General features: G+C 44.8%; 1 protein-coding gene across 1 annotated transcript in view; it reads right to left on the reverse strand.

Annotated features, from left to right (window-relative positions):
• The window catches only part of LOC138503125 (uncharacterized), a 253579-nt gene that overhangs the window by 224515 nt on the left and 5731 nt on the right, over positions 1-23333 (reverse strand). Inside the window, exon 2 of the mRNA XM_069622643.1 lies at positions 9401-9534. Within this exon, the coding sequence (XP_069478744.1) occupies positions 9401-9475 (75 nt within the window). The 5' untranslated portion in view covers positions 9476-9534. The remainder of the gene's footprint in view (positions 1-9400; positions 9535-23333) is intronic.

The following is a 23333-nucleotide window of genomic DNA, read 5'->3' on the forward strand; positions in this document are numbered from 1 at the left end:
AGATTTGTAGAAGATTGTTAAGTGGCAGTTGGTGGGTGGAAGCTTAATATGATCATAGGGTTATATTTACAATTTTTGGAAGTGATTGGTGGATGGATGTGTGACTGTTTGAAGGCAGGCATTGAGGGAGTGTTGCAAATTTACAATTAAAAAGGGTATAAGGGCTGCCCTGTGCGATGGTGTCCATGTGCCATCCAGGTCTTTTAATGATCCATGCCCTGGAAAGGGGACTGTGGAGACCGCGGATAATTATAAAGGTACATCGATTATGGTCCTTATTGTATGCTAGAGAGAAGTATTTGGAACAGAAAATTGTTTCTGTCCTTTTATATTTTTCTCTAGTGTACAATTGTCCATTATTCCCATTAGCATAATGCAAAATGCTAATGGAAATGTTGGAAAATCTTATTGAGTCTCACTACTTTACCGAGAAATGTAAAGTAGATGGAGTCTATAAGATTATGTTTAGTTCTATTTTTTAACTGTGAGAGGTGGGTGGGAGAAGTCAGAAAGTAAGGTGTGGAGGGAAATGAGGGAAGAGGCACCAACCACAAATATGGAGGTGAAGGTGGACAGGTAGAGATTTTGTGCATGTCATCTACATCTAAATCTAAGGTAGGGGGCAATGTTTCTCATGCTCATTGATTACAACTCCAAAAGCACTTCTAAATTGCTCCCCCCCTGCAGAGTGGTGTGTTGCAGTATATACAGAGTACTGTTGTCTTCAAAAGATATGGATCAACAGCCTCTTTTATTGCTTGCAAGGTAGCTGGTGGGATTGTGTGTCCCACAGAAGCAGGCTGTGTGATTACAGTATTGGTTGATGAAGATGAGGTGGAGAAAGACAGCATACTACTTCCTAAGAAAGGAACAACCTTTCTCAGAGCATTGCGTTGGTTGGATTTGGTGTGGCGATGCATGGAGGTGGTCCCGTACGAGTAGTGCGCAACTGAGCACTCAGTGCATTTCACTTTGGTAGCTTTAGACTTTGCTATATTCCCAACAGTGGTAAAGAACTGCGAAACCCACGATTCTCTCTGGGTGCTAGAGGAAGGCACTTCCTCTATCTCATCTTCTTGGTCCTCCTTATTGTCTTTTGAAGTACAGCACTTTTTTTTCTTGTGTAGGTTCTACAGCTGGTAGTGGTGGCAGTGGTGGCTCTTGGGGAGGTGGGATGGCAATAGCTGATGCCATTTTTAAGATATACAGCAGTTTTGCTAATATTCTTCCAAGTATGTGCTGTATGCAAGATTGTTAATGGATAATGAGTAAGATTAGGAGTAGGAGCTGTGCAAGGGTACATTTTCAGCTTCAAAGTTCCTAGATGAGCTGAAAACTGAACTCTTCGCGAGGACACAGACCCGTTTGCGATGTGCGGATGCGTTCAAGAACACGTCATCAGCCGCACGTGTGCATGTGGTCACGTGATATTGTCCAAAATGTCTGCGATGACGTCAGATGTTCACCGACGTCGTCGAACACAAAAACAGTGGAAAAATGTGAAAATAGTGTATAGAAGTGTTCAAAATGATGCTAGAAGGTGGGGACTGGCAGAGTTTTAAGGTGAAACTTTATAAATTGGACAACAATGTTGCTATTTTGGGGTAAGTATAATATTAGTAAGTTGTAGGAAATTAGTGTGCACTGGTAAAAACCCATGAAATTCACTGAAAGAACTTTGTTAAAGGGACGTTATGGTTTAGTTGCACTAATAAAAACGTATGAAATTCACTGAAAAATCTTTGTGGGCGTTATGGTTAAGTTGCACTAATAAAAACATATGAAATTCACTGAAAAAACATTGTTAACGGGACGTTATGGTTACAACTAAAACCGAAAAACCACAGAAATTCGCCAGTTATGGTAAGCTAAGCAACCACAACTCGCGCCACCACCATGCACTACTAAGACTAACATCCAGGACATCAAAGATTACATCACAAATGTCATTGATGACATCCGTGAAGACATCATATATTAAATTAATTTTAATAAACAGTCCCTATAAGGGGTTGAGTTCATAATATTGGAAACAAGATGTTAGGGGTGATTGGGAGACCTATCATGAACTACTTAATACTACTTAATGTATTAAAGAATGTACTCATGTAAACACATCATTATATTCCCGTGTTGTTGTTAGTAGAGGAACCTAATCATACATACATATAGGCAATGGTTGCAGTGTACACCATAAAAGTACAATATTTGTAATCTGGTAATGTCTGATAATAAAATGATAAATGCTACCTTATGAGAGTTTTGAGTAATGTGAAACATGTAATAAATAGGTAACAATTGAAAACTTACCACACACTTGTGTTAGTAGAAACAATACATATAAAAACACTCAATGCATACAAATTAGAGGCACATACAGGGAAAATACAGTAAGGAAGAAAGAAACAACAGCACCAAAAAATGACGATAACATTATAGTTAATCATCATGTACACAAACTAATTGTGCGTTTGAGGCGTGCTTATTGACTGACGTATGTGCGCTATGAGCTCAGATTAAACTCTAAGGAAAGTACTTTTAAGAACATATAAAAAGGATAACATGTAGATATATAGCACCTTTTGAATTTTGGAAATTCTCATTGTCAGTAAAAACAAAAACCAAGCTCGATCATGTCAGTAAAGAAAAACAAGTGTCCCAGACAAGTGATGTCATCTGATGTCAACTTTCATGTCCTGGGTGTTATTCTTAGCAATGCACGGTGGTGGCGCCAGTTATGGTTGCGTGTATATATATATATATATATATATATATATATATATATGGTGAAAAAAAGGGGAGGAGAGGGGCGCACTCCAGTTCCCTGCACAGTAAACCTTCTCAGCCACAGGTGTTCTCCTCCGACCGGTTTCTGTGCCAATACACGTCATCAGGGAGGCTGTCTTAACTTGCAGCTCACAGCAAGTGCAGGTGTTAACACTTAGTGATGTTTCTGCTGCAAGGACTTCTGGTAGCTGTAGTCATCAGGTTTGCAGGGAACAGACTCACACCCAATCCCACAGTGGGGAAAGGGGGGGGAGTAGCCTACAGTGAGGCACTCCAAAGTTGGGCATAAATTACCCCGGTGCAGCACCCTATTAGAATTCTGAAGATTCCACCCTTCAGAAAACTTGCAAATATGGTGAAAAAAAGGAGGAGAGGGGCGCACTCCAGTTCCCTGCACAGTAAACCTTCTCAGCCACAGGTGTTCTCCTCCGACCGGTTTCTGTGCCAATACACGTCATCAGGGAGGCTGTCTTAACTTGCAGCTCACAGCAAGTGCAGGTGTTAACACTTAGTGATGTTTCTGCTGCAAGGACTTCTGGTAGCTGTAGTCATCAGGTTTGCAGGGAACAGACTCACACCCAATCCCACAGTGGGGAAAGGGGGGGAGTAGCCTACAGTGAGGCACTCCAAAGTTGGGCATAAATTACCCCGGTGCAGCACCCTATTAGAATTCTGAAGATTCCACCCTTCAGAAAACTTGCAAATATGGTGAAAAAAAGGAGGAGAGGGGCGCACTCCAGTTCCCTGCACAGTAAACCTTCTCAGCCACAGGTGTTCTCCTCCGACCGGTTTCTGTGCCAATACACGTCATCAGGGAGGCTGTCTTAACTTGCAGCTCACAGCAAGTGCAGGTGTTAACACTTAGTGATGTTTCTGCTGCAAGGACTTCTGGTAGCTGTAGTCATCAGGTTTGCAGGGAACAGACTCACACCCAATCCCACAGTGGGGAAAGGGGGGGAGTAGCCTACAGTGAGGCACTCCAAAGTTGGGCATAAATTACCCCGGTGCAGCACCCTATTAGAATTCTGAAGATTCCACCCTTCAGAAAACTTGCAAATATGGTGAAAAAAAGGAGGAGAGGGGCGCACTCCAGTTCCCTGCACAGTAAACCTTCTCAGCCACAGGTGTTCTCCTCCGACCGGTTTCTGTGCCAATACACGTCATCAGGGAGGCTGTCTTAACTTGCAGCTCACAGCAAGTGCAGGTGTTAACACTTAGTGATGTTTCTGCTGCAAGGACTTCTGGTAGCTGTAGTCATCAGGTTTGCAGGGAACAGACTCACACCCAATCCCACAGTGGGGAAAGGGGGGGAGTAGCCTACAGTGAGGCACTCCAAAGTTGGGCATAAATTACCCCGGTGCAGCACCCTATTAGAATTCTGAAGATTCCACCCTTCAGAAAACTTGCAAATATGGTGAAAAAAAGGAGGAGAGGGGCGCACTCCAGTTCCCTGCACAGTAAACCTTCTCAGCCACAGGTGTTCTCCTCCGACCGGTTTCTGTGCCAATACACGTCATCAGGGAGGCTGTCTTAACTTGCAGCTCACAGCAAGTGCAGGTGTTAACACTTAGTGATGTTTCTGCTGCAAGGACTTCTGGTAGCTGTAGTCATCAGGTTTGCAGGGAACAGACTCACACCCAATCCCACAGTGGGGAAAGGGGGGGAGTAGCCTACAGTGAGGCACTCCAAAGTTGGGCATAAATTACCCCGGTGCAGCACCCTATTAGAATTCTGAAGATTCCACCCTTCAGAAAACTTGCAAATATGGTGAAAAAAAGGAGGAGAGGGGCGCACTCCAGTTCCCTGCACAGTAAACCTTCTCAGCCACAGGTGTTCTCCTCCGACCGGTTTCTGTGCCAATACACGTCATCAGGGAGGCTGTCTTAACTTGCAGCTCACAGCAAGTGCAGGTGTTAACACTTAGTGATGTTTCTGCTGCAAGGACTTCTGGTAGCTGTAGTCATCAGGTTTGCAGGGAACAGACTCACACCCAATCCCACAGTGGGGAAAGGGGGGGAGTAGCCTACAGTGAGGCACTCCAAAGTTGGGCATAAATTACCCCGGTGCAGCACCCTATTAGAATTCTGAAGATTCCACCCTTCAGAAAACTTGCAAATATGGTGAAAAAAAGGAGGAGAGGGGCGCACTCCAGTTCCCTGCACAGTAAACCTTCTCAGCCACAGGTGTTCTCCTCCGACCGGTTTCTGTGCCAATACACGTCATCAGGGAGGCTGTCTTAACTTGCAGCTCACAGCAAGTGCAGGTGTTAACACTTAGTGATGTTTCTGCTGCAAGGACTTCTGGTAGCTGTAGTCATCAGGTTTGCAGGGAACAGACTCACACCCAATCCCACAGTGGGGAAAGGGGGGGGAGTAGCCTACAGTGAGGCACTCCAAAGATGGGCATAAATTACCCCGGTGCAGCACCCTATTAGAATTCTGAAGATTCCACCCTTCAGAAAACTTGCAAATATGGTGAAAAAAAGGAGGAGAGGGGCGCACTCCAGTTCCCTGCACAGTAAACCTTCTCAGCCACAGGTGTTCTCCTCCGACCGGTTTCTGTGCCAATACACGTCATCAGGGAGGCTGTCTTAACTTGCAGCTCACAGCAAGTGCAGGTGTTAACACTTAGTGATGTTTCTGCTGCAAGGACTTCTGGTAGCTGTAGTCATCAGGTTTGCAGGGAACAGACTCACACCCAATCCCACAGTGGGGAAAGGGGGGGAGTAGCCTACAGTGAGGCACTCCAAAGTTGGGCATAAATTACCCCGGTGCAGCACCCTATTAGAATTCTGAAGATTCCACCCTTCAGAAAACTTGCAAATATGGTGAAAAAAAGGAGGAGAGGGGCGCACTCCAGTTCCCTGCACAGTAAACCTTCTCAGCCACAGGTGTTCTCCTCCGACCGGTTTCTGTGCCAATACACGTCATCAGGGAGGCTGTCTTAACTTGCAGCTCACAGCAAGTGCAGGTGTTAACACTTAGTGATGTTTCTGCTGCAAGGACTTCTGGTAGCTGTAGTCATCAGGTTTGCAGGGAACAGACTCACACCCAATCCCACAGTGGGGAAAGGGGGGGAGTAGCCTACAGTGAGGCACTCCAAAGTTGGGCATAAATTACCCCGGTGCAGCACCCTATTAGAATTCTGAAGATTCCACCCTTCAGAAAACTTGCAAATATGGTGAAAAAAAGGAGTTTTCTGAAGGGTGGAATCTTCAGAAATCTTGTAGGGTGCTGCACCGGGGTAATTTATGCCCAACTTTGGAGTGCCTCACTGTAGGCTACTCCCCCCCCTTTCCCCACTGTGGGATTGGGTGGGAGTCTGTTCCCTGCAAACCTGATGACTACAGCTACCAGAAGTCCTTGCAGTACAATCCTCACTAAGTGTTAACACCTGCACTTGCTGTGAGCTGCAAGCTAAAGACAGCCTCCCTGATGACGTGTATTGGCACAGAAACCGGTCGGAGGAGAACACCTGTGGCTGAGAAGGTGTACTGTGCAGGGAACTGGAGTGCGCCCCTCTCCTCCTTTTTTTCTCACCATATTTCCAAGTTTTCTGAAGGGTGGAATCTTCAGAAATCTTGTAGGGTGCTGCACCGGGGTAATTTATGCCCAACTTTGGAGTGCCTCACTGTAGGCTACTCCCCCCCCTTTCCCCACTGTGGGATTGGGTGGGAGTCTGTTCCCTGCAAACCTGATGACTACAGCTACCAGAAGTCCTTGCAGTACAATCCTCACTAAGTGTTAACACCTGCACTTGCTGTGAGCTGCAAGCTAAAGACAGCCTCCCTGATGACGTGTATTGGCACAGAAACCGGTCGGAGGAGAACACCTGTGGCTGAGAAGGTGTACTGTGCAGGGAACTGGAGTGCGCCCCTCTCCTCCTTTTTTTCTCACCATATTTCCAAGTTTTCTGAAGGGTGGAATCTTCAGAAATCTTGTAGGGTGCTGCACCGGGGTAATTTATGCCCAACTTTGGAGTGCCTCACTGTAGGCTACTCCCCCCCCTTTCCCCACTGTGGGATTGGGTGGGAGTCTGTTCCCTGCAAACCTGATGACTACAGCTACCAGAAGTCCTTGCAGTACAATCCTCATTAGTGTTAACACCTGCACTTGCTGTGAGCTGCAAGCTAAAGACAGCCTCCCTGATGACGTGTATTGGCACAGAAACCGGTCGGAGGAGAACACCTGTGGCTGAGAAGGTGTACTGTGCAGGGAACTGGAGTGCGCCCCTCTCCTCCTTTTTTTCTCACCATATTTCCAAGTTTTCTGAAGGGTGGAATCTTCAGAAATCTTGTAGGGTGCTGCACCGGGGTAATTTATGCCCAACTTTGGAGTGCCTCACTGTAGGCTACTCCCCCCCCTTTCCCCACTGTGGGATTGGGTGGGAGTCTGTTCCCTGCAAACCTGATGACTACAGCTACCAGAAGTCCTTGCAGTACAATCCTCACTAAGTGTTAACACCTGCACTTGCTGTGAGCTGCAAGCTAAAGACAGCCTCCCTGATGACGTGTATTGGCACAGAAACCGGTCGGAGGAGAACACCTGTGGCTGAGAAGGTGTACTGTGCAGGGAACTGGAGTGCGCCCCTCTCCTCCTTTTTTTCTCACCATATTTCCAAGTTTTCTGAAGGGTGGAATCTTCAGAAATCTTGTAGAGTGCTGCACCGGGGTAATTTATGCCCAACTTTGGAGTGCCTCACTGTAGGCTACTCCCCCCCCTTTCCCCACTGTGGGATTGGGTGGGAGTCTGTTCCCTGCAAACCTGATGACTACAGCTACCAGAAGTCCTTGCAGTACAATCCTCACTAAGTGTTAACACCTGCACTTGCTGTGAGCTGCAAGCTAAAGACAGCCTCCCTGATGACGTGTATTGGCACAGAAACCGGTCGGAGGAGAACACCTGTGGCTGAGAAGGTGTACTGTGCAGGGAACTGGAGTGCGCCCCTCTCCTCCTTTTTTTCTCACCATATTTCCAAGTTTTCTGAAGGGTGGAATCTTCAGAAATCTTGTAGGGTGCTGCACCGGGGTAATTTATGCCCAACTTTGGAGTGCCTCACTGTAGGCTACTCCCCCCCCTTTCCCCACTGTGGGATTGGGTGGGAGTCTGTTCCCTGCAAACCTGATGACTACAGCTACCAGAAGTCCTTGCAGTACAATCCTCACTAAGTGTTAACACCTGCACTTGCTGTGAGCTGCAAGCTAAAGACAGCCTCCCTGATGACGTGTATTGGCACAGAAACCGGTCGGAGGAGAACACCTGTGGCTGAGAAGGTGTACTGTGCAGGGAACTGGAGTGCGCCCCTCTCCTCCTTTTTTTCTCACCATATTTCCAAGTTTTCTGAAGGGTGGAATCTTCAGAAATCTTGTAGGGTGCTGCACCGGGGTAATTTATGCCCAACTTTGGAGTGCCTCACTGTAGGCTACTCCCCCCCCTTTCCCCACTGTGGGATTGGGTGGGAGTCTGTTCCCTGCAAACCTGATGACTACAGCTACCAGAAGTCCTTGCAGTACAATCCTCACTAAGTGTTAACACCTGCACTTGCTGTGAGCTGCAAGCTAAAGACAGCCTCCCTGATGACGTGTATTGGCACAGAAACCGGTCGGAGGAGAACACCTGTGGCTGAGAAGGTGTACTGTGCAGGGAACTGGAGTGCGCCCCTCTCCTCCTTTTTTTCTCACCATATTTCCAAGTTTTCTGAAGGGTGGAATCTTCAGAAATCTTGTAGGGTGCTGCACCGGGGTAATTTATGCCCAACTTTGGAGTGCCTCACTGTAGGCTACTCCCCCCCCTTTCCCCACTGTGGGATTGGGTGGGAGTCTGTTCCCTGCAAACCTGATGACTACAGCTACCAGAAGTCCTTGCAGTACAATCCTCACTAAGTGTTAACACCTGCACTTGCTGTGAGCTGCAAGCTAAAGACAGCCTCCCTGATGACGTGTATTGGCACAGAAACCGGTCGGAGGAGAACACCTGTGGCTGAGAAGGTGTACTGTGCAGGGAACTGGAGTGCGCCCCTCTCCTCCTTTTTTTCTCACCATATTTCCAAGTTTTCTGAAGGGTGGAATCTTCAGAAATCTTGTAGGGTGCTGCACCGGGGTAATTTATGCCCAACTTTGGAGTGCCTCACTGTAGGCTACTCCCCCCCCTTTCCCCACTGTGGGATTGGGTGGGAGTCTGTTCCCTGCAAACCTGATGACTACAGCTACCAGAAGTCCTTGCAGTACAATCCTCACTAAGTGTTAACACCTGCACTTGCTGTGAGCTGCAAGCTAAAGACAGCCTCCCTGATGACGTGTATTGGCACAGAAACCGGTCGGAGGAGAACACCTGTGGCTGAGAAGGTGTACTGTGCAGGGAACTGGAGTGCGCCCCTCTCCTCCTTTTTTTCTCACCATATATATATATATATATATATATATATATAGGGTTTTTCAGTTTTACTTGTAACCATAATGACCCTTTAACAAACAGTTTCCATTGTATTTTAAAGGTTTTTATTAGTGCAACTTAACCATAATGTGCCTTTAACTACTTATTTTCAGTGAATATATAAATGCGCAAATCTTATATTTTTTTTGCTCATTTAAAAAACAAAACTACAAATTACTAACCCAAATCTGTTTCCAGAGGTTAAGAATGCAGATCAGTGCCTTCTTTATTGAGCCGGGTATCTGGCCGAAGATCATGCTTGTGTGAAGATGTTCCCAGAATTTAGGACCAGGCTGCAGGAAATTGCTTTCTCATCCTACATCAGAAGAAAAGCACAGAAAGAAATCATTTTCTGAACGAACACCATTCACTTCCCAGTGTGTTCTGTGTGAGCTTAGATTCTGCTGCTTGAAAACTAAACTCCCAGACTGAGGACCGGCTTATGCCTTTCTATTCATGAGACGATTGCTCCAAAGCTAGGGTGTCGCCAACCCATAGAAGCTTACACCCAAGCATACAAACCACAGGCACAAAGATCCCTCGGTGTAAATCTGAATTATGTACATTTTATCTCTTCCTTTCCACATTTCAAATTCTAGAAGCATAAATATGTCTCAAACGCAAACTCACTCAAGTCGTAAAAACTAGAAAGACATACTTGTATTCCTAAATAGTGGCACACTGCACTTAAACCAAAATTGCATAAAATCTCATGTCACACCTTAAATAAACAGTTCAAAAACACAAAAAGTAATTCCTCTCACAAACATATTATCTTGCTACACATCCACCATAAATGTGTGTCTGCTCCTAAAATTCAACATCACCTCCCCAAAGACATCTGTGACAAAGTCCCAGGTCTTGGATTAGTCGATGGGGCAGGAGAGACCATGGGTGTTGGATGCCACTGCCAGCCACGTGATATAGCGATCATAAGAGGAATAGATGCAGAGGCCACAGACCCCTTCCTCCAAACCACGGCTTGAGGCCAACCAACTTGTCTTGCATATCAAATGCCCCAGGATGATAGGCACATTAGGAGGACCGCGGGTTACTCCCGCAGATTGCTCACGAAAGTGTAGGAACGTTGACTGTGGGACTGGGATGACACTGTTCTGAACCGTGGAATGTTATGAAGGAGAGACAAATCAGCCGCGGTGCCCAACGTTGTATGGAAAGCAAGATGGCGGTTGTCTATTTTGGCAATTTGTTCCACAGCAAAAAGTTGTCAATGACAGGATCAATCGGAATGGCTGGAGTATCGAATTCAAACTATAGTCACCAATCCCTGGGTGGTGTGAACAGCACACCACAGCTGATCAGGCCTTTGTGGACTGAGGTGGTGGGTCTGAAGAAACTTAAAAAGCCAGATCAGGGTGTTCAATGGAGCAGGGTGATACCAATGTTAGGTGAGGCGAGCAAGGGAGCAGAAGGCAGGAGGCAGAAGGAAGTTGAGAAAGCAGGAGTTGCTGGGAAAGGAAGGACAGTGCAGGAGGAGGAAGAGTAGGTGGAACAGAGCTGGAGGGAAGAGGAGTAAGAAAAGGAAGAGGAATAAGGCTAGAAGAAAGAGGGCCTGATTGGTGCAAGTTGTAGTGGAGGAGAAACGGAGTGGAATTAAGGAAGCACGTGCATTAGACCAGGAGCTTCAGAATGAGAATGGGGAGATCCTGCAGAAGAAACACTTGACCATCTCTTGCTGACGTACAACATTCCTGTGATCTTACCCAAGGCTCCCTGGACCCAGTGAGATCTGCAGACATATAAACCAGGGTTGGCAATAACGTTGGCAAGTCTGGGCCCCACAAGTCTGGCAGGTGGGGAGGACTATCTGTGGAGAACTCTGCATCCTGATTGCATTGCAAATGAGAAGACCCAACCCAGCCAAAAAGAAGGTGCAGGAGACTCCTGAAACTCCATTGACTATGCTTGACTTTTGTTTGACTGCCATTCGGCAGAGTCAGAGGGAAGTGAGGGACAGACTGACAGGCAAAGGTCCTCGAGGAAGCTGGAATTTCAAATGTGTTGTTTCCTTTAAAATTCCTTCAAGCATTGACTAATACCATTCCTTATCGCTGGGCTTATTTCTGTTATAAAATAAATCTGTTACAATCACATCATTCGAGTCCTGAGTTGTCAGTTGATCCACCGGCTGTGACATAACACAAAATAAATCATCATATAACAATGACATTCTATCACAAGAAGATTAATTATTTAAGTCCAAAAAGCATGGTATCCCAAGTATTTTATCTGTGAATAACTTAGATAGAAACTTTAGCAAGAGAACCTTGCTTGTCTGTGTCTAGCCTCTGAAGTCTACATTAAGGCGGTGCACGTAAGGAAATATAGGTGCAAACCTTGGCTCAGACAACCTAGATGTTGGCACACTCTCGCACTCTATTCTCATACAAATGATGTCAAAGGTTTTTGGCACATTATTAATCAATCAGATCAGGCCCTGTTTTTACTTAATGGAGCCTCTCAAATTACTTGGAACGGGTTTATAGTCAGTTCCATAGTCCGTGCCCCTGGTATGAATGCAGATATCGATACCAGCATGAGCTCATGGACATACTCACTGCAAATACCTGACCTGCGTACAGTCATACTGCGCACTAAGTCCTCTCCTGCTCCTGGTCTTAAAGGACTTTTCAATCTTATATTACAAAAGAGACCACATTGGTGGGCTAACATCCTGCATAAACTATTTCTGCTTATTAGCAAGTCCAACATTTTACTGTCTTCATGCACAGAGAGTATTATTATCCCTGTCCACAAAAAAGGTTCACACGCAGAGCCTTCGAATTACAGGATTCTAGCCATACTGGATGTTTCCTCCGAAATCTTTCCACCGGTTTTGTTATAGGAGCTAAATACTTGGATAGATTCAAATAGCATCATCCCAATAAATCAGACTGGGTTTAGGAAGTCATCCAACGCATTGGACAATATTATTGCCTTAGTGACTGCCATCCAACAGGCAAGGCTTATCTGCAAGCAGTCGGGATGCGTATCCTTCATAGATTTTAGCTCTGTGTTTGACACTGATATGATATTTGATTTGTATCATGCTCATACACAAGTGTTCCAGAGCGCAAGAGAGCTTTCACTGTGCAGAGAGAGCTTCGTTGGCGCAAACTTGTTGGATGGAATATCCCCTTGGGGTTATTGTGAATAATTATGGCTCTGTTCAGTGATACTAGAGAACGGGTTGGACTAAATAGACAAGGCAAGGGCTCCTGATTGGAATACTCACTTGTATCGAGGCAAGGTTGCATTCTTGCACCTTCTCTCTTTAACGTGTAGCTTTTTGGAACGTTCCACAGTTTTTTCCTTGTCCGCGGCTGTCTTCCGCCCTAGACCACGTTTATCCTCCATCAATTGGCTAGGGTATGCCGATGACCTTGTCTTGCTTCACAGCACTCTGACGGGTCTTCAGGAGCAACTATGACTACTTAGCGGATTTGCCAACGACAATGGACTCCAAATTAACACCAGTAGAACGAAGACCTTGGGGTTCATTACAAGTCCCCCGGTATCCCGCAGGTAATACTGTCTCTGCCACCCAATATCCTGGTATTACCAGGATATTACTGGTGGCGGAGATGCCTGTAAATACCCATCCCCATCCCAATGGAGTCCCATAGGATTCCATGGGATGGGGATGCTGCAATCACAGGAACCGGTAATACCGGTGCAGGTGATTGGGGCAACTGTCTGCCGGTAGGGGCCTGAACTACTGGCAGGTCAGGCCTGCCAGTAGATCACAGCCCATACCGGCAGACCTGGAGTTTGCCGGTCTGGAAAAGGGGCTGGTACCTTATTTCCAGACCGGCAAACTCATGATGAGCCTGCATGTGTTTTCATCCCCCTTCTTTAAAATCTAAAAAGGTAAATGGAGGCCAAAGTAGAAACAAATAGATCAGCAATTGAATTGGATAGTCCAATTGAACTCAGTCAAGCATGCAATTGAGAAGCATGTGGGCACGTTAAGAGCCGTTTCCTATAAACATGGTGGGCTCTCTCTCGTGTCGATATTGAAAGTATATAAAGCCAAATGTGTCCCAATATTCACCGATGGGGCAGACATTTGGCGCTCATAAATCCTGACGAAAGTTGGACTTTCTTGAAAGCAAATCTCTTAAAATGCTGTTAAGGCTCCTGCTCAATGCGCTGGTAGAATATATCTTGCCGGAACTTAAATTGTGCAGATTAAGTTCTGTTTTAGTGACACGTCAACTCAACTATCACCATAAAACTCTAACTGCTCCTGCCTCCTCTTGGTTGCCATGGATTGTGAATGGCTATGTGACACTAGCTTCCTTCTTGGAAGGTAGTGTGATGGAGCTGTTATTTCACCTGGCTAATAAGTGGTCCCTTAGGCTGAGTGATGTCCCTGCTAACACGAGTCATAGCCTCTACAAACAAAATGTAAACAAATGTATTCTAGATTTCGGCTATGAACAAACCCGGGTTGACCTGCCCACCAAGTCTTCTCGCTGATGAATCACATCTCTAATCCATCACATTTCCTTTCTTTTCCTAACCACAAACTTCTCCGGATCTTCCTGAAAGTGAAATTTAACATGGTTAATTCTTGGGAAGTTACTGTATCACGCAGTGGTATTCCTAGATCAGAGCGTGTGTGCAGATTTTGTGGTGAGGAAACCCTGGAAAGGGCAAAGCATCTAATCATGAAAAGTGAAAGCTTCAGTGGTCTGCATAGAAGGGCCTGGTTGCCATACGATAATCGTAATGTTGATTTTATCAATTGCAGGGAACTCTGGGATCGTTATGTCAGCTAATGTCATGGTAAGTAATGACATGAACTTAATTCACCATGGCACAAAGCTATGGGAATTAATTTCACAAAGGATTGAAGAAATTTAATTTTGTAAATGGGGTTCTCTATGGTGTTTTATTCTTGAACCTGCTGATGGTCCTTTTAGTGCTACTATTGCTGCAATTTTTTTACTCTGTTTGTTTATGGTAAATGTATAAAAAAGTCTCTGGGCCTCATTACGACTTTGGAGGCAGCCATAAGGGCGTGGCTGCCTCCAAAATCGGGTTCGGGTTCCCTGAATGGGGAATAACCGGGCCATTCCGAGTTTGGAAGGCCCGGTAATTCCTCCTACAGGGACCAGGGCCCGGTCCTTCCCCATTCTCATTTGAGCACCTATAGGGCTCAATGGGAATGGGTGCGGGAGCTAAGAACGGGCCGATTACGACCGGCCCGTTGTTAGCTCCCTGGTCCCCTTGCGGGACCCGCTCTGGACGTCTGGTAAAACCAGACGTCCACATAGGGTCCCGCGAGGGAACCTCGTAATAGTGCTGAAAGCGTTTAACAGCGCCAGCACCATTACCAGCGCCGTTAAACGCATTCCGAACAGGTCGTAATGAGGCCCTCTGACTATATTCTACTAAAGAAAAAAAAGAAAAAATGTTTTAACATAGCTATAGAACAGTATAAAAGGCCAGCTATGCCTTTCCCAAATAACAGCCGGGGTCAATAAACGCCATCTATCAGGACTTCATAAAGCACTGATTATCTCTAAACAGCACCACTCAAGACAGTACAACATGGTACAATGGTATGCAATAAAAGTAGTGCCCTTTCTTCAGATATTGCATGGGTTAGGACTCTGGTTGTGGAAGCATTCTCCTGCTAAGCTAAGGAAGCATATCTGCTGCACCCTAGAGCCACATCTTGCAGCACACTCACAAGAATCCAGATAAACTGATAGCTGTAATTTTGCCAGATTAGGTGGCAATATTTGATCTCAGGCATGAGAAAGTAAACTGCGTCTCATTATCCACATGGAACTCTGTGGCGATTCCTTGAGGCTCGTCTCATGACAAAGTAGTTTACTTAAAGAGGATGCCTTTCCCGCCAATAAACATGTTGTAATGGAACTATTTCACACTGTTCAATTCCAGGACTTCTTCAGATTTGACAATCACTTCTGTCCACAAACCTCTGGCACTTCAATGGGGACATCGATGGCCCATCATATGCTAATACCTTCATGCATCACTTTGAGCCTCAACATGTTTTGATTACTCTGGTCTGAAAAAATAATTACTTGGAAGGTTGCATCAATGACATTTTTGGAATATGGAGTGGCACACTGGATGAACTTTTTGACTTTCGGTATTCCTTAAATAACATACACCCATGGATTACATTTAGAATGGAAATTGAGAACCCCAAGCTTGACTTTTTAGATGTGGAAATACATTTAATTGACAACGCATTACAGACAACAATTTACCATAAAAGCCCTAATGTTAACAACACTTTACAATTTAACAGTTTTCATCCAAAACCCTTACTGAACAACTGGCCTTTCAGTCCTTTCTTGAGACTAAGACGAATCATTAATGACCCAATAGAGCTGGAGAAAGAATGTAGTGCCTTATCTAACAGATTAATCGTTCGAGGTTGTCCAAGAGAGATCCTTAAGGCAATGAGCAGAAAAGCATTAGCAAGAAACACAAGAGAACTACTTCAAAAAAACTACCCACCAATTTGACCCCCCCTTTAGTGTATGTCAGTACCATTCGAAACAACGTTTTCAGAGCTCTAGATTCATGAGGAAGAACTGGAAAATTCTGAGCATGGATGCCCAATTTAGCCTAGTCCACCATTAATATCATACAAAAGAGGCTGCAACCTTAGAGACATGTTGGTTAAAGCTGAGACACCACCTACATTGATTTAAAGTACGTTAGCCAAACCGTAGACAGGAACCTTCCCCTTATATAAATTGTAGTCATTGCAATAACATTCAAAGAGGCAATACTCACCCACATTCAGAGGAAAGAATAAAATTTAAGGATTATGCCACATGTAACACCCAGAGTGCAATCTATGCCATAAAATGTCCCTGGTGCTTACTCTATGTGGACCAGACTGCCAGGAACGTGAGACTTGATTGGCTAAACCCACATCAGGATGGTAATATGAAATCTCCACTAACTAGGAATTTTTCTAGAAAAATCCCACTCTGGCACTAATGAGATTTATTGTACTAGAGGTAGTACGGAATTCATCTAGAGGAGGTGATCTGAGCAGGAAATAGTCCCAGAGAGTCATTTTGGATAGACTGCCTAGACACTGTAATGCCTAATGGAATGAATGAACAGTTCAATTTACACTGGTTCATTAACGTCTGTGTTGCAAAAATTGTACAATGATTAGGATGAATATCCACTGTACATTTGAGAGCTATTTATATTAACTACTTAAATTGATTCTGGTTTGTTATCCCAATGCAACTTTTTCTTCAGAATGTATAATCTATGGTTGTATACTTTTTAATGTTGTAATACGGTTCCTTCAGTTCAAACACTAGCTCATGATATTGACAAATGTAGAGTATGTTTGTCTGGACATTTGATACTTAATTGGAGTACCATTATTCCTTTGGATTTATTGTAATAGTTTAGTTTAAAAAATACTCTGGTATTTGCAAGGACATTGGATATTGTCTCCTTTTTGGAAGCCAGCAATAAACCTAGAGTCTTCGTCTTTTATATTATAATTGAAGAATATTTACCACAGTTGAATACATATTGCTCATTATATTTCTCTCTCTTAGACATTAGCATTGTTATATGCATAATGTGTCTATTCATGTAATAGACTGTACACCTCAGCATTGAAATGTTACATCCTCTACGTATTAGACTGCAAGTGTCACTTGGCAATCAAGCAATGTGATCTATGTGATTAGATGTCTGTGCGAACTGTTAAATGTAGGTATGCCAACCAGAAAATAACCACCCGTATTTGTGAATACAGGTCACGAATTAGGATGCGGAACACCAGAGCACGTTTTGTGTCTCACTTTTTGGCAGAAAATCACACAGAGGAAGAGCTACTTTGGGCTGTAGCTGATCAATTGAGGCGGGACAAAAGCCAATATTCTATGCAATATAGGTTGCTTAAACTGGAACGTTGGTTCCATCGGTTATAAACACATGAAACTGGCCTCAATGAGGATATACAATGGCCCATGTTGTTAGCACATTAACGTGTGGCAGCCGGAGTTGGAAAAGTTGCCCTATCCATGGTCGTTTCCATGGCCCCTCCGCTCCTCGCCCCCCATCAGGGCCAGGGGACCATGTCCAGAGCAAGTCTTTTTGAAAATTGTGGGGTCTAAAGGACCAACTGTGCAAACCACCCACCAATGGACAATGTGCGTCATGGCGCGACTATCCATTGGCCAACTTGCCCCTTTTTTTATCTGGCCAGGTGCACTCGATGCGGTCTGAGTATGCAGGGTCAATCAAAAACGGAGGTGTCCATTAACGCCTCTAAGAGAAATACTGGCCATGGCGTTGGTAGCCTTGATACTATGAGCAACTGGCTAGTGCTTTAGGAGTAAGGAAATTTAGACACTTTCACACATCTTTTAAAAAATGGTGTTAATTGCAAATGATTAGTGGCCATAGTACAGACCACTTTAACATGGTGGCACCACGCGGGTTGCCGGAACCGGTACGAGGGATTTGAAGCGCTGCACGATTTAGCATGGGCACCAAAATCACATGTGAACGTGAGCCGCATTGGCGACCACGTATGGCTACAAAGAGATGTCAGGTGATTGACAAACTTCTCCCTGTACAGCCAGATGGATTATGCGGCGATGGTAAACAGGGATTTTGTTTCCGTGAAAGATCCGAGTCGATTTAGGCACCGTGTTTTGTGCAGGTAAGGGACACCTCTGCTCGGGTTTAGCAGGCGGGTCACCATGGTCGGAACCCTTTCGAGCCTCAGTTTCCTCTTTCAGTGTGAGGAAAACCTTTTTTTTCCCAGAAGGCGGCAGACATTTTCCGGGCTCAGCAACCGGTTTGCTGGACCTGGAAATCTTTGGGCATACCATCCCTCAAGTAGGTATGGGGCACGAGGACTACCACAGCTGGGAGTCTGGCAGCGAACCGTTCGGGAGACAGCAATCGGTCTTGCTGTCTCTCCTAACGGGTTTAGTGACATTTATACAAACGGGGTGCACAGTGGACAATGACCTACAAGACGGGAGGGCACTGGTTTGGCTCTAGTTACGCACCATATAGTGAAACATTTATGTTCTTGGTTTTCAGATAGCAACAACAACTCCCCTCTCTGTGGGAGTAGCCACTCTGGGGACACAAAATACGGATCCACGAGGCATATACTTCTCTGTTGAATTAAGCTTGGGAGAGGGACCGCATGACCTCACCTCGCAAGACCCCAGTTGTCTGCGACCTTCATTTCAGGTAAATGGGCTCACATGAGCTACGGCTGTATGGCTCCAGTGCACTACTGAGCACCTCTGTATTGGAATAAAACTGCAAAAGAAAGATAGTGTGTGTTTATTGTTTAGCACATGTACTTACATACATAATATGGTAATTGCAGGTGAAACCACCAAGAATAAAGACCGATCCTGCAGAGTTCCCATCATAGGGAAGCTAAGATATCAGCACCACTGGACGACAGTAGTTCAATTGAAAAGACTGCCCAATTGAGTCATCTCAGGTAGGCTTTGTCTTGAGGAATTCAGGCAGGACCTAGAGAGGTGTGAGGTTTTAATAGACCTCTGGGTCATCTAGACATGACTGGCAAGTGATAGGCGTTACGGTTTAAATAGTGCCATTTGACTGTTTTGTGATGTGTGGGGTTTTTCCCCTTCCCTTTTCCCCTTTCCTGTCTGTATGGCTGAGAGAGAGGCCTTTTTACAACCCTTCCAAATCACTGGAAGAATAGGTTTTCTTTTTTCTTGTTTCCTTTTGTTATTACAGTGCGTTTAAATTGCAATATTAGGGATGCAACAATATAACAATTCGCTCATGACCATATTTAACGGTGTAGTTAGTTGGGGCAAATAGTCACACCACCTATTGGGCAATCCTTTATTGTAAATCTGAAAGGTTTCTTGATTAACAATGTACCTGTGATTCGTTTGTGGAAAGATTCATTAAGATAAATATGTTTTTCTCTCTTTTCTCCCTTCTGGGGTATGCATGTATTTGCCCATTGATGGGAATTAGGAATACGTTGAGACAAGAACAAAAGAACCCAGCGAACAAGACCATGACTACCAATGTCACCGTGATCGGAAATAAAATGGAACCACAACAGCCATGGGCTGTGCTAAGTTTTGTATAACCAACAAAAAAGGGGTGGTCAAGCCTGTGTCATCATTTGCTTACTAACTCTCTTAGCATTTAATTGTTTAAAAGTGAGTAAAATACAATACCTTCAACGCAAATTAATTTGGAGAAAATTTGATTTGTAATCATATATTATTTTATTGTAGTTTTATTCTTTTTTCTTCATACAATCATTGTCACAAAAACAGCAATACAAAAATGCAATATAACATAGTTAATAATCACCCATATCTATCGCATGAAAAAACTCAGTGAAGAACAATTGAACCTAAAATCGAATCTAGTACAATTTCATTTTCCTGTGATTGCACCCAAAATGTGGAACGCACTCCCTACATATCTTAGAAATGATACATCCTACTGGTCATTCAGAAAAAACTTTAAAACCGCACTATTTAGGTCTGACCTCGTGCAATCACCATGCCACTCAGCCACTTGTGACTACACCAACTACCTCACTACTACTAGGACACACACTAAACTCATTCAATAATTGCATCAATAGTTATCTACTGAATGGATGTGTCACTGGTGATATTGCTGCCACAAAAAAAGCTTTTTCCTCTGTATCATTAAGCAAATGTAACCAACTCCTTAAGTGCCAGCGCCTAGTTGCCTTTGTGCGCTTTACAAATGTACAAATAAATAAATAAGGTGGTAAGAAGCAAAGTGCTGAGAAGTGTGAAGGGGATGTAAGGAGAGTGAACTCTAGAGATAGGATCCAGCCTAAATGGCATCAAGATTATGTTACCCTGCTCGGCCACGATGACAGGAATATTGTAGGCTTATCTATTCTGATAATATGTTGTAAATAGTTCTGCGCATGGTAATACAAGCGTATCGCTCAGCATTCTTTTATTTTTAGTAGTCAATTCGAGTTAGGATACGCTGCAAAGTTCTCAATTCTTTTTATGTTTTTAGATGTACTCAAGTTGTGCAAATAAAAGGTTATGCTTTGCTGTGAGGAGGGAGATATGTTGCGATGTCACAAGTTCCGAGCTGAATGTTGAACAACCCTTCGACCGCTACCCACGGCCCATCACTGCGAAGACCCTGTGAAGCCAGCCCTACTATGGCAAGACCACACAGACCAAGAAGAATACAAACCCATGACTCCATACTCAACCCGAGAAGATGGAGTAATGAGGCTCGAGCCTCGGTATCCAAAAATCACTGCTGATGGATAGAAATCTATCAGCAAGAAGAAGAAGCAGTGCCGGCACGGGCAGTGCACAAGCAGAGCCCACGAAGTAGACTGGTGTCTCCATGTCTGATTTCCAACAATAGTGACAAGGGTCTAAACCCACCGTGCTACGCCGGTACTGCATGTTCCATGCGGCTGGCAGCATCAGATAGTCCTTCCCTGCACTGCATGCTTGGAAGCCCATGTGAGAGATGGTATCCTGCCCACTGGACCGTCCCTCATTGCCGCGGGGAGGCGTTAGCAGAGAGCTCTACACATGTGGACCCGGGTTGGGAGGTGGTGCAGTGAATGCTCTGAAATTTGAGTGTGAGGGGGGGGAAGTGAAAGGGTTAGTAATCACCATCAGTGGTGAGACGCACACTCTGGAATCGGAAGTTTTCAACAAAAAAAAGAAAAAAATATTTTCTTTTTTAGAGCCCTCCGTTCCTTCGCAGAGAAAGGCCAATGGGCACATTGCCTGCAGTGGCTTGTGTGGTGCCAGGGAGCACGTGCATGGTGGGTGTGACTGGAACCTCATCAGTCAGGGTCCCGGCTCCCTGCAGCGTTTTTGTGCACCCTACTACCCGTTCAGAGAGGCTTTGGTGGTGTGGCCCCAGTGTCCCTACTTCTGTGAAAGTAGGAAGCCCTAGAACCGCTGGATACAACACTGAGTGCTACGGATCAAAGCTGCCAGCTGCTTGTTGTCCGGCACGGGTTCACTGGAGGCTCTGGTTCACTTGGCAGTTGCAGTCACCACTAGCACACCACAGATTCGGATGGAGAGGGTGAAAACGTGGAGGCAGGAAGAATGCCCCATCGACAGGGAGATGTGGCCCCCCTAACAGAATTTGATTTAGCAGGTACCACTTCGAGTCTAGGCCCACAGTGGACATTATAGTTTGATCGCTTAGACATGTACTTCGGTGCCACCGGGGATTTGAGTGACCATACAAAAAAGTTGACTGTTATATTCCGCGGGCCCTGCGGTACACAGGATCTTCAAGACCCTTAGACCGGTGGACAACTCGTATGCGGCAGATGTGGCTGCCCTGGGGAAATATTTCATACAAATGAACAATGTCAACTATGAGCGTTTTGTGATGAGGGTGGCCAAACAGAAAGAAGGAGAATCTTTAGACTCTTTCCATCGCAAGTTGCATCGCTGTATTGTGGGATGTTTTTACCCATGCATCCAAGCCCTACCATAAAACTGTGCATTACTGGCATTGAAAACATCATGATGGCCAGAACTCCCCAGAGAGTGCACAGGGAAAACATGAAGAATAGGCTGCCACCCATTTTTGCCTATGTTGTGAGCACAGGAGGGCACTGCCTAAAACCACCATTGGGCTACACACATAGTAGCCTGAAACCATTGGGAATGGCAATTCTGATTGCCAAAAGCAACCCAGAGCTGTGGGGAATTTATTTTCTTAATGTCAAAATTGGATGCAATACTGGTGCTCACCACTATCAGAAAGCCGGCGTTTTAAAACCACCAGACTTTTGTGTAAAACTGAACAAATGAACCCAAACCAGGCCAAGGAAAGACTTGCTAAGAGGTGGATACAATGTAAAACTATATTCTGAAATGACTTGAAGGAAGTAATTATTTAATGTATATATAAAAAAATAGCTGGGGATGCCAGCAGCTTAAGTGAATTTGGGTTTAAAGCCACTAAAATCGAAATGTTTAGAATAAATGAGTGACCTACTTGTGAGTGTCACATACGTTGCAATTGTTTAAATGTCATAGTTTTGAACTTGGAATCAGCATTCTAGCTGCATGTGCAAAAATTGTAAGTTGGATTTGAATGTAGAAAACTGGGAACTAAAGTGACATTTAGCTGAATTCTGCCTGACAACTACCCCCGACAGGAGTTGAACTGGCTCAACAACTCTTCCCAGGCCTGGCTGCATCCTGCTGCCCCCACCAAAAGGAGGTGACACCTCTCTGATTGAATTAGGGGAGTGGTACCTGCAGACTGCAGGAAGTTGAACAAAGCTCTGTCCTGGACTCAGGCAAAGGGGGGTCGTAAAATGGCTTCCTCTTGGGAGAAACTGGGAGGGGCAGTGCCTGTGAGGGCAAGCTGCTCTTGGGGGAAGTGGATAAACCAGAAATTCCACCATGGGCTTTGGAAAACCACACCCCTTTGGGGCCAGAGCATGATTTTAAAAAGATGGATAATTCATAGTGCGGACTTGTCAAAATGATATAAATAACATCATCATTTTTGTGATTTTTCTGTGCACATTTTAAGAGGTGTTAGGACCCTGTGGTATGTTCTTGGGGATAGTAGCGGAAAAAAAGGTTGTTACTCCAAATGTATGCATGTTAAAAATCTGACTCTTTATCATCTGAAACCCATATCCCTGGTGCACATTTGTGTAAAGTTTGGAAAGGTTTAGAGGTCGTTATCTGGATGAAAAGGGGAGAATTCTGTCATAAGTGGACACGACATTGTACAAAGACAGGGATCGGATGGTTTGGTGCTCCAGAAAATATGGTAACTGGACCTATAATATTAGAAAAATGGTACATAGATAAATATGTATTTGGGTCAGAAATAGATTTGTGTGCAAGTTGACAAGGGGAGGTTCCTCTGACCATAAAACTTACAGCATCACTCTGACACTCCATTTCTTTCCCCCAATCAATGGAGAGAGGAAAGCTTGGCCAATGATAAGTGGGAGGGGCAGGCTTAGCTAGGCCCAGGCACACACCCATTTTCAAAACACATAAAAGGAACATTGAAACCCAGGGAGAGACATTC

Source organism: Ambystoma mexicanum, chromosome 11, assembly GCF_040938575.1.
Source record: "Ambystoma mexicanum isolate Mex_15411 chromosome 11, UKY_AmexF1_1, whole genome shotgun sequence".
NCBI classification, from domain to species: domain Eukaryota; kingdom Metazoa; phylum Chordata; class Amphibia; order Caudata; family Ambystomatidae; genus Ambystoma; species Ambystoma mexicanum.